This window comes from Pieris brassicae, chromosome 12 (genome assembly GCF_905147105.1).
Source record: "Pieris brassicae chromosome 12, ilPieBrab1.1, whole genome shotgun sequence".
NCBI classification, from domain to species: Eukaryota; Metazoa; Arthropoda; class Insecta; order Lepidoptera; family Pieridae; genus Pieris; species Pieris brassicae.
Genome location: NC_059676.1, coordinates 4,597,860 through 4,610,568, shown reverse-complemented (window position 1 = coordinate 4,610,568; position 12,709 = coordinate 4,597,860). Strand labels below are relative to the sequence as shown.

Below are 12,709 nucleotides of genomic sequence, written 5' to 3'. Positions count from 1 at the left end.
GTAAACGAACCCGTCTAGTGTTTACAGAACTAAAATAACACTTCCCCAACCAAAATGACATTTCCCGGGCATTTTTATTTCAAAATTAATAAACTCTAAACTAGTGAAAAAATTAAACGTTCGAAATTCAAATTGACCTGTTCAGGATTTTTTAAAAGATTTTGTTTCCTATTTACAAACTGAATCAGACCACAGGACCACACATTGCGTAGAGTATTCATGTCAATAGTCAAAAATATATACTTGTGTCAAGTTCTGATCAGTTAATAAGTGTAGTTTCTATAAAAGGTACAGTTGTTAAGAGCTCAATTAATTTTGCCTTTTCTTTACTAGAATATAATCAAATTTTTATATGAAATATTGCAATAAGTGACTGGGGAGTAATTAACCAATGCTGTAAAGATAATGTTACACACCTAATCCAATGTTGAAATGATAACCTACATAAAGTTCAGTAGTTCGTTGCGCTCAAATCCAATCTATCTAAAGGTCAATCTATGCCAATAATGGAAGGGAATTGTTTTTCGATTTAAGTAAATCTATTACGCATGGACGTACTTAGATTTTCAGCATTCAGACGTCAATTACTATTACTTAACCAACTGAATTAAGCTATTGATCGTTTTGAGAGTATCTTAATAACATAATTATTTAATCGCCTTTTTTGTTGATAGGTGAAAAAGGATGAAAAAATCAAATTACAAATATATTCCAGTTTGCCGCCAATTTTTATTCTAATTTTGAAAAACTTTGTCTTGTCTACCAATTGTTTTTGTATATTCCAAATATTTTTAATGAAGAAGCGTTTCATTCTTTTTTCAAAAGTTCCCGCGCATTTTGACAATAGCGTATTTCTCTTAGGAAGATTTAAATAATTCGTCGTGACATTTACGTTAATCAGAGATCTATTCTAACTTGCGTTGAGCATCTTGATCGCCATTTAAATCCATGACATTCCTTATACAGCTTAAGTCTGATTTAATTTGTGCTTGCCAGTACTGAAATGGATACTATGAATTTATTATCTTCACTGCAACGTATGCTCTTAGCTTCATGTATAAATCGAAATATATCTCCCGCAATAGACTGGAAATGACGTTTAGATTAGATATTAGATTTATGGTTGCGTTGACTTGTCAGCTTGATATCAAGTAACGCATTCGTATGAAAACAATATGTTAAGCAGTCTCTACTATATAGTGTTTGGGTAAGCCAAATTTCGTTTCCCATGTTTTGTAGAGACTACAATAAATCCAGGCAGTTTTACCACTTTACAAAAATTACATCTGTGTACAATTTTTACTCACAATGGGACGTCCGTTATAAAAATCCAACCGATGAAATTTGGACGTGTCTCGATCGTATATACATAATGTTTCTCATGTAAATAAAATATAATTTTGTGATGAGAAATAAAGTTCTTTAAACATTATATACAATATATTTCCACAATTGTTGGCAGTTTAGCTTCGGGGGAATTTAAATCGTTTTCACGACATTGTTGCGATAAACTGCGTCTAAATAACTAACCGTCCTCAACATGCACTTGGTTAATGCGTCATATTTCTATGCACTTGTTTATGAAACGATCGAGGTCGTGTTGTCACGCTGCGTTCTATTTATGGCGGTAAAAATTGATGAAATTAACTCGTAAAAGCTTGTTTCTTTATTCTACGAGTGCGTTCCGTTACCAATGACGTGTCTTAGGATCATGGGTCTTACGTTTAAGGGATTTTCGTCTATTCTTTTTCGCCGATACACCTTATTTACGTGAATTAATAATAAAAATCTCTTGAGTAAATCAAGATGCTTTCGAAATAACTATTTCAAATTGACTAAAGTCTCACCTGCCCCCTTTAATCACAGCGGAAACACATTTTGCCAGAAAGATACGCAAACAATAAGACTATTTTTTTTAAATAAGGTTGTTTGTAGGTTCCTTAAAAATCTTTTTAGAGACATCTTGATTTAAGTAAATAAACAAAAACTACTGAGTATTACGTGCCAAAGGCGAACAGCATACATTCGATTCAAATGAAATCATATAAATAACTTTGTACGCGGTACTTGGCGTGCGCTCTAATAATACAGTAATTGTTGCCCTTGGTCAAGAACAACGTGATAATGTAGAAATAGTTGATAAGTAGATGAGTTATATAATTCATACCTATTTTATTATGTATCTAACTCGCTACAGCTATTCTTAACTGCGTAATTAATTTGAATTGCAAATCGCACAGAACATTGGTATTTATCTAATAATAATAATTTAATCAATTATCTCTTATATTTCTTATTACAAATGCAAACTGCTTTAAGCATATTTGAATTAAGACAATCACATTCTTTTACTAACTAACTATGTAAGTTGACAGTAAGTTTTTCGTTAATCCTTGGGTAATGAGGATTATTGTGTTGCCATAGAAAAAGGACAAAAACTTTAGTTATGTGAAAGACTAATGGCACGTTTCGCTTGATTGTGATTAATTGATAGTGTAGTCTAGAGCTTTCCAACGCGGGGCCAAACCCCACACGGTTTGATTGTTAAGGTATTGAAAAATTATTTAAAATCAGTTTTTCATTGTTTCGTCAAAGTTTTTCTTATTGAATAAGTTTCTTAAGTTCTTAAGTCAATTCGACTTTGTAATATTAAACAAGATGTATTTTACATTTTAGGGTATAAGAATTTTAGAAAGGTTAAGGTGGGGAATGACAAAAAAAAAAGATCAGGAAACATAGGTCTAGTCCAATCACAGACACGCGACGCCATCCCGTTTGTCCAATCAGAAGCTAACGAAACGTGCATCTTTAGTTTTGAATTGTGTATTTATTACACGTTGTGAGATAAGTCTTAATTCTCTAGAAACACGAATAAAAAAGTTAATAGCATAACAGGATTTTTTGTGCTTATTAATGTTTATTCAAGAAATTATTTACCAATTTGCTTGTTTGATAGAGGTAATTGGTACACATCAAGTGCAATTACACTTCTCGTCTAAATTGCAATAAAACCCCACGTTATTTTGTCATGTAAATGGAGACAGTGATTTATAGTTTAATTAAGTCGTGTATGCGACTCTGTCGGATGTTTTACGACATATTTCCTGTTATGAAAACTCATTTTTTTACGTATTTTAATTTGTATTTGTAGTTCTTTTAACACAGGTTGAGAGTAAATACTTTTTAAACTGTCTTACGACAGTATTAAATCAAGTATTAGAGTTGTGTAACTAGCAGTTGTGTAGAAAAAATAAAATTACTTTATTTCTTGCAATTGTCACAAATAAATTTATTTTGAAAAGTTTTCCATAACTAATGTTTGCAATTAATTTTACTTGTAACAATATTTCTGTTTGTTTTATTAAAATATTTACATTTGCATCTGCTTAAATGAAATCTTGTTAACACTAAATAAAAAGTTAATTAATGAAAATTTATTGCATTACGTGCGAAAACTCATTGGCTTCGTGCCCGCATTTACATACTTTGGTATATTAATTAAAAATACTCTTGTTTTTCTTGTAAAATAATGATTCGCGCTTTATTCTATCGGTGAGCCACAGACCATTTTACGATTTATTGTCTCAACATTTGAAAATAGAAAATGTTTACGTACTATGTCAGAATTTTATTTTTAAATTTACTTTTAGTTGTCATTTGTAACGTTAAGTCTATAGAGACTTTTGTCTATGTGACACCACAGACTAAAAAGATTACCAATTTATTTGTTCCCCATGGCAACCAGTTCCCGCCAAAGTACGAGTAGATATGTATTTTGTACGAATAAATTATAATCAAATACACATCACTGTAGTGTGTTCCTCAAGTTTCATTATTAAGAGTAGATTAATAGATTTCTATCGATCTCAAAAAGATATCATTCTTATATATTATATAAGCAGTATATAATTTTAGAGTGTGAATTTTTTTAATGCGTATTGGCAAGGACACAAGCTCTTTTTAATCGGATTGCATGTAAGTTGTAAGATTTTCCGTATTTATTATGACATTTAGCGACTGACATTTAAATTAATAACACTTTTGACGTTCCTGCGCTGTCAAATGTATTTATTTTATTTGCATTACTTTAAATTTAGTCGTTTGAAGAATACTTTGCAATGAACTAAGACGTTTCGTATAAATAGACGCGACTCATAAAGTTTTAAATTAGTTTTATGGGTTTCATCGAGTCCACCTCTTCTTGAAATAACAAACTTTATTTTTAAAAGTAATTTAACGCATATAGTTTTGTCATTTCCTTGTTTAAATGATCTAACAAATTGATAAATACTTGTATCATATTATATTGTTTATATCTTTGTTTTGAAACAATAATTTAGACAGTTTAGTGTAGGTAGTGTATCTTTTAGGACATAGTAGTAGTTGAATATTACTTGAGTTATAAATGTTCTAGATAATTGGCAATTACTATATTTATAATGGGCTAAATTGCGACTTCTGTAAACTTTTATAATTAAGATTTGTAATGTAAACTTAGGAACCATCTTGATTCTACATATTAAATAGATAATAGAAAAACTTAGCTTTCCTATTTATTGTTTTTTTATATTATTTAACCATATGGCTTATATAATCTTTATTATTGTTACATATATTTAAAAAAAAACATTTATATACTGATAATGAATGTCTTTTTTACTATTAACAGTTGCTCAACAAATAAAAACTAAAACAACTGAATAAATAGAACAAATAATAACATTAATGACATTCAAATTGTACAACTTTCAAAATATGCATAATTACTTCTAAAAAATCAAGCAACAGATGCTAAAAATATTTAAAATAACACACATGGCATAGGAAATCGTTGCGAGACATCCTATAGATAGCCTGTTTTTAAATCTTTTCTACGCGCCTACGTTAAAAGTAAGAAACTAGTTGGGGTATGTTTTTATAAACGTCGATCAATCATTAAGTAATAATATGTAAATGTATTGATTTTCAGAATACATTAATGCCTTAAATTATGCTGCAATTTCATATGCAAATTTCGAAGATAAAATATAGTTTGTACATCTATTGGTTACAGTCAATTGGGTTTATTTTTTAACATACAATGGACAGAACGACACGCCTCCATCTCTAACACTAATTGCCTAATTATTTTTATTACCCGTTAGTTTGGGTACGACCGGCGTGACCCATTTTCATCTTCGAAAAACAATTTTCCTTTGTCACGCGAGATACAATTTTATCCATAATTTGTTTATCTCGGATCAAACTTCAAAGAAATATTTCACCTCGACTATAATGAGGGTATTGAAAATCCCACAAAGTTCGGCATCTTTGTTCCTTTGGAATCCTAATGAGGTTCAGAAACCTTGAAATATAATCGAATCGCAGACTAAAATTTGTCGGTGAATAACAAAATAGATATCAATTGTCTCATAATTTCCGGGCATTGTACCTCGAGAATTTATAATGAAAATTTTGTTTATGCTTTGAACGCAGTTACTTGGAATATAACAAATAGGTTATATGATACGTTAAATAAAGTATCAAATTCGTTCTGAAAAATGTTTAGCTGATTTTAATTTGTTTAAATGTAACAGCATGAATGGCAACATTAAGGAAGTGGCGCAAATGATAAAAAAACTACCGACAAAGCAAGCCCATGTTTTGTAATCGAATTTAGTGGGGCCTATTGTGCGCCCGCGTCGCGGCCAAGGTCTTCTTTGTTTACTTCGCGTTCCACACTGCATTGTACTGGGGCACTCATTTACACTTGAACAAAACTGTGTACTTCATTTACAGCTTACTTAACCTTTCAGAAATAAATTGAAAATAGGAAACCAACCGTGAATACTGAATGTCAGCCTTGATCGTTCCATTTGAATGAATTCATTTCATTGTTTAAAACTGTCTGATATACTTCAACGATAACAATCTTACATGGTATTTACATTACAATGTAAAACATTGTCGCAGTAAAGTTTATGTCGATTTTATTTTCTAGTAATTAAATGGCGTCGTGATCAAATGATGCAATGTACACCTACGTATGGATCTTTAGAACGTAAGTGCGATATTTGTATGAGTTCAGAGCACAGAGACAATTTGAATTAATGCGTGAACACAGTGAATTACATAACATCGCAACATTCATAAACATATATACATATCCTTTTTTAATGTTTGTCTTAATAAAGCATCGTTTATTACCATAGCGTTCATTCTAGGGTCTGGTATAGTAACCATGGTAACTTGGCCTCGATGTATAGTAAGGCCGATTTTGTTTAAGAAGTAAAAGATAATGTTATACCTACAAATGTCATAAATACTTTAGGTGAATTTATCTAAAGGCTGTTTAATGCTGAATAACACGAGAAATTTCGAGGCACGTCCACATTTAAATGGCGCCACAAAGGCACCTTGACGATTTGCTTTGCCGTGGGCATAAAATTCTACCGTGTTTTCGTTATACGTTATTTTCAAATAAATTGTCACCGAATCTATATTGGCTATGTTTTTCAATCCACGCATAAACACCTATTAAATTAACACCAAGGATCTCTGGACCATTCTTAAATCTTTTGTATATATTTTTTCTTTAACTGGCTTGCTCTATCTATACAATCGCGTGTGATAATTCCTACCCCAACACCAAGCTTGAATCGTGGCCGTGGGCTGAATGAGAAAGTCAGGACCGGTTCCTGAGCTCCCACTAAGTGTCTACTTTCAAATTACAATAGACATTCAGTTTATCTCTATACAAAACTCACTGACTTCTGTTCTGTTACTAATATATTACCTAGTCTCTGCTCGGTCTTGGAATAAGCATTATTTATGTAAAGTTCATTTTCACATTTATAACTTCAATACAAAAATAGTTTTTTCTACAATTACGTCAATTTTCATTATAAATCCTAGACAAACAAAAACCTAGTTGAGTTAGTGATTTTAAAATAAGAATCTCACTCGAACTCAACAATAAACAAATGAAATACGTCGAAGTATTTCTGTTTTAAATATGGAAGTTATGCATTCAACGTGCTCGCCTTTGAATTTGATAAAACATCGCACACATCGAGTGCTTATATTGTATGTTATTTTTATCCATGCCCAAGGCCAGCGCCGCCATTTTGTGCCCACTGTCTCGTAAACAAACTATTTTTATTATTTGCATGTGATTATGTATATAAGTTGCTTGGTGCATCGGTACTTTCCGTGTTTATGTCCTTGAATCCATAATGTTGTTTGTTCCTTTTTTGATAGTCTCACAAATAACAGGCCTTTATTTAGTTGACATCACAAGCTCTTTTTTGTTGTAATAACGAACACGTGTATTGTATAATATTCGTAATGGGGGCAACATTTCTGTCGATGTTTTTGTTTGAATAAATTAGGCATTGTTCGTTCAAGGACAGCAGAATCACGAATTTTTATCGTTAAAGCATATTTCGTTATGTGCACCAATCTTCCGGTCACGATGTTCTACTGATCAAATCGCAGTGTTTAATCAATTTAATTATTAAAAGTGGTTTAACATTGTTTCATACTTTTCAATGCTTTTCTATTGAAATATTTTAAGTGGGTTAGAATTCTTTTCTGTCGCAACGACTTATCAAGAAAGCGTGAAAATTGTAATTTGCAACTGTTCGTAGTCAGCAACCGTGGCGTCCGAAGGGATAGTTTTATATACGAATGCAACAATAATTTAAAAAAATATTAAAATTAACAGAAATAATGCCCGAGGTATTTTATCTGTACGCGAATGTAAACACAATGCTATGTTGACACGCCCGCAAGATACGAGACTTGCTATCTAATTCGGTTGGCCTTGGCAATGAAATAAACAAGTTTTTTCGCATAACCTTGGAATTTTATTTCGCTTTTTGTGAGCGTCGCTTGCGCTGTTGCGTCTTACGATACGAAATGACAATGTGTTTCTGATACCATTTCAACCAGAACAAAATTAATTTTTCGTTAAGATAACATCAATTTTATGCTTAAATGGGTGAGGTAATTTTACAATGTCACTGTAATTGATTGCTCTGACTTAAAACAAACATTCACAAACAGTTCAACTATTGAATCTTTATTCTTTTAATTTGTTCTTGCTATATTCGGGTCTGTCTTATATTAAAGCAATATGACATACTTTTATAAATTCCATAAAAATTAAAATAATCGCGATGATGCCATTTATTAATTATTGTGTTTTTGTTTTCAGGGCTGGTGCTGGCGCGAATGGTATATTTTCTAGAAGACTGGACTTTTCCACTTTCAACCTTTTGCCGAAGCATAAAGTCAACTCATATCAGATTAAGGTAATACTTCAGAGCATTTAGGTTAAATCAATTTAATTATTCCGAGACGCTTAACAGTTGCCATATTTGGGTAAATCCTTATTTGGTCATCACGATTATTGTTTTAAGATGTCAGTATAAAAGCAGCTGTTTATGCCAACATCTGATCCTCAATATTTAATTTATTATCCGACATAAGTATTTATGTATTCTCATGCTATTGGTATACATAATTTTCTCTATACAATTTAAAATCTAGCTACGTTTTCAGGATAAATTTTCGTGTACTTATTGTATGTATTTATTTGTATTTAAGTTGCGACTATTAATTTTCCGGCTTAAAATTCAATGCTTTGTTTCGTCGTGGAAAGGAAAAGGATTAAATATTTATGTTTCATTCCTTTGAAATTTTTGTATACTATTTAAATCTTATACCCTATAATAAATATATTGTCAGTGTCTCCAGGCACACCTAGTGTTTACTCGCGCGAACTTAAATGTATATCACGATGTAAATTCTAATCTGAAAACGAGTGAACACGTAAGAGGAATGCGACAGTAAAATATTTTTATTACTGAAAAGGTTTGTGGAGGTGAAAGTTTTTCGTTGTCGGGGGTGCAGTAAAAACACTGGTCTGACACTTTTCGCGATAAAATGGCGTCACGGGAGGCGCCCTTGTGGGCGCATGGAGCCACGACTTCTGCCAAATAAACGTACCTTCGCTGTAATTTAATCGTCACACAACATTTGTTTTAAATTCTAGCACTGGTTACATTAAGCTAAAGTTTTTTAAGCATTGGATCTATTGATACCTCTATTATCGATTGTTTTAATAACTCTTTAAGTTAACTATGTTTATTATGTTTTTGTTGCATTGGAGTCGCGTTGAATTATTTTGCAATTCTAAGTACATTGGTTGTGTGTTTGTTATGCACCGTTGGCAGTTGGTATCTAATCTCCTCAGGCCTTGAGCTCGTTGTATGTCAACTGACGGTCATTCGCCCGCCCGTCGTGCCTGCTTCTATTTTTACCCGTCGTTGTTTGATATTTATTACTGCCCAGTGCTCGTTACAGAGCACTTATTTTTACTGTCACTGCGATTGAATAATTATTTTCAGCTACCACTGCTGATAATGCATATTATTGTATTCTTTTGCTAAATTCAACTATTCCTTTATAATATCTGTACACACTGGTTGGCTTAACTTGATAAATTAATTGTAATTAATATCAGGTTCTAATTTAGTAGACTATGGCTTCAATTTAGATCCATTATCATCTGCGCCGTTATGAGCGTATCTGAATTAGACGAAAATGTGTTTGATTTTCGACGTTATAATATTTTAATTGTAGCATAATAATTCTGGGAATTAATAACTAACGAAATAACTGTCACTTGTTGTTTTTATTATATGATATAAATCAGAATATATTTCTTAACCTGATTCCAAAACTAACTTTCTGATCTTAATCTAAACAAATAACTATGTTATAGAAGAAAACCTGGTTGGTGTCTATGAAAATATTTTTTTGTTAGTATGGGCGCGACCATAATCAAGCATTGTAGTTAGTTCAAAGCATTCTGTGGGCTTTATCGAGTAAGCGACCAGTACTGTCTCTACCGACTTGTTTCGCTCCATGTCGCGTGACATTACCTCGTTTGTTCGCCACTAGGGGAAACTTCATAACTTTGCATTCCCATATATTAGACTAATGCTTCTGTGGGATTTCTATACCATTAGCTATCAACGTGAATTGTTATTAAATATAAAACGCTATCAATCCTCGCCTTTGTCAGTTGTTTGGATTTGCGAAATTTAATACTTTACGTTCAGATTATTAGTCAATAAAAACCTCGTAAACCGATTCAACAGCCGTCTGGTTGATAACAGTGACAGTTGAGGCACGATTTTGCGGAGTAGATCATTAAAAGCGTCGACTCCTTCTATTTATGGAGCCTTAACGTCTACGAGTGTATTGATTATCCAGACCGGTTAGCCATACCTGTAAGTACTTATTATGATTTCTTAGTGTGAACGATTTTCACATCAGTTATACATAAGCGCTAGATGGTATCGTCACGATCAAACATCAGACTAACGAGCTCAACGACTTCATAAAGTGTCTCGGAGGATTTATTTGCGACGTTCAAAAGACGGAGGCTAAACTTTAGGTAGACGCTTTTATTAATGTTCTGCCTCGCTTACAGCGTGAACCCATTAATAAAACACACATTAAAACATCAATAACGATGTATTAATTACTCGTGTCTGAAAGCTTTTTAGAATTGTTAGTCATTCTGCTGATTGCAAATAATTTCATAAAGCCTCTAAAATCATATAGAATTATTGTTTTACAGATTAAAACTACTTAAATCTACATCTAAAAGTTATTACAAGGAAGTTTAAAAAATATCAAGGCAAAGTCAATTTCTGACATCATAATTCCATCAGACCTCAAAGATGCGGCAGACACGCGGTCGTGCATGTAACTAAATCCCGCGAGCGCGCGCGGCCACCCGATACCTCGCTCAAGGCTTCCCATGAGGATTAGCAGTGTTTTTTTTTAAATCGTCTTGCCTCTCCAACAATGAGATAATAGCTTTATCGTTTCGGCCGAGCCTCGGGCCTCCGCTTGTAATACTGCAATTGAATGATTGCGAATCGATTTTGTTTTTAGGCGACTGCTCTCGGCGTTGTAATTGATTTATTTTATTTCAAACATGAACGCTATTTCGCCCGTAATTGCATTGAGGTGGTTTCTTTCAAGTGTAAAAACTACGAAAATAATTACGATCGAAGTGAGCTATATAACATGAAAAATTATCACGTGTTTAAGAGAGATTATGCTGTCATGTGCTTTCTTATAACTTCGAAGAGCGATTACGAATGCATCTTGATTTTCTCAACCGACCGTAAATGGCAAGAAATAAGAAAGTAGACTACTAATAGATACAATAGGGCTGGATGTCTGTTAGGTCTCGTGTTGCAACTTTCTTGTACTAGAAAAAGTTGCCTTGCGATGATAGCTCGACGCGCAATCACATACTAGTTCAGATATCGATCGTTTCGTAAGACTGACACACGTAATTGCTCCATTACTGAGATGTTATAAATAATAACTACAACGGCAGTCCTCTAATCATAAGGAATGTTCTAATCTTCAAGCTTCAAGTACCTCAAGCTGCGTCTTACGTATTCTTACAGGAGTTGTGATTTCGTCAGCACCTTTAGGAGCGTGCTATAAATGGTAATCTTAACTTTACCAAAGGTACTGGTTTGGTTTCGCAGGTCTCCAATCAAGTTTTTACAAAGATAACGCAAGTATCCAATTGGAGAACATTAATGCCCAACACGGACAAGAGATCGAGACGAGTTTTTATTAGTAACACTGTATTAAATTCAATCTGGTTGTAAAATATTTGTGGATATTTTGTAGTTGACATAAAAGTTTCGTAGATCATAAATTTAACATTTATCGCAATCAATCATTTTTTTTGCATCATGAAATATGAATGAACAATTCAAATGAAATACAGTTGTTAGAGATCATTTAGTTTTACAACTTATTTGTATTTTTGTAATAAATTGCAAAAGCATACAAATGTGGTTATAAATTTGATTTATAACAAGAACAGTCCCAGTTACATCAGCATCTTCAAAAGTATATTACATTAGTTTTAGGGCAATTGTTTCTAATAAAACATTGCCAAGTTGTTCAATTTATTAGAGTATTATTCAGCGTCTACCTACACTTATCCCACGCTCGTTTTCGCTCCACAATTTCTTTTACGCTTAAACTAAACCCTTTTGTTTTAAAACATTTACTATCTCAAATAAGTCTTAATATACCAGTTCTTACTTTAAATTGCCTTCAAATTGTTTAAAGTTTCGTTTATTATTTTTAACTCATCGGACCATCTACGCCACAGAGATATTCAAAAGTGACATAATTCGTTAGTTATTGCATTTTATGATACACATTGTTATACATTTTAAAATAATTAAATATGATTAAAATACCGTGCATTTCAATTGTTTACGTCGCGATTATATAAGCAAAAAATAACTGAATTAAACTTAATTGCTATATGACCTTCGTCGCTTGTTTTTCTCGGAAGTGAGTCATTAGACGACGTACACTCACAGTCTGTTCGAAGTACGTGATCACTGTCGCCTAGGCGGTTTTTCAAACATTTTCCATTCCACAATAATCGCATTTCCACGAACTACATTGTAACTTGTCGTAGACGGCGTAACTAGAATAGAACTGGAGCGGTCGTTGATCTCTACTATTATTATCCCGATAACGATAATATTATTGTTAGTGGTTTAGATTAGTTATGCATTGAGATTCCCGAAGTTTCCAACAAAGTAGTGTTTTGAATTTGGATTTTTTTGTCAGGAATTTTGTGTATTCTAATGTTTGTGAATGG

The 12,709-nt window shown here is 32.6% G+C and overlaps 1 protein-coding gene across 1 annotated transcript in view; it reads left to right on the top strand.

The window, feature by feature from the left end:
• LOC123716983 (headcase protein) overlaps positions 1–12,709 on the top strand; it is a 42,021-nt gene that overhangs the window by 7,056 nt on the left and 22,256 nt on the right. The window contains exon 2 of the mRNA XM_045672741.1: positions 8,198–8,294. Within this exon, the coding sequence (XP_045528697.1) occupies positions 8,198–8,294 (97 nt within the window). The remainder of the gene's footprint in view (positions 1–8,197; positions 8,295–12,709) is intronic.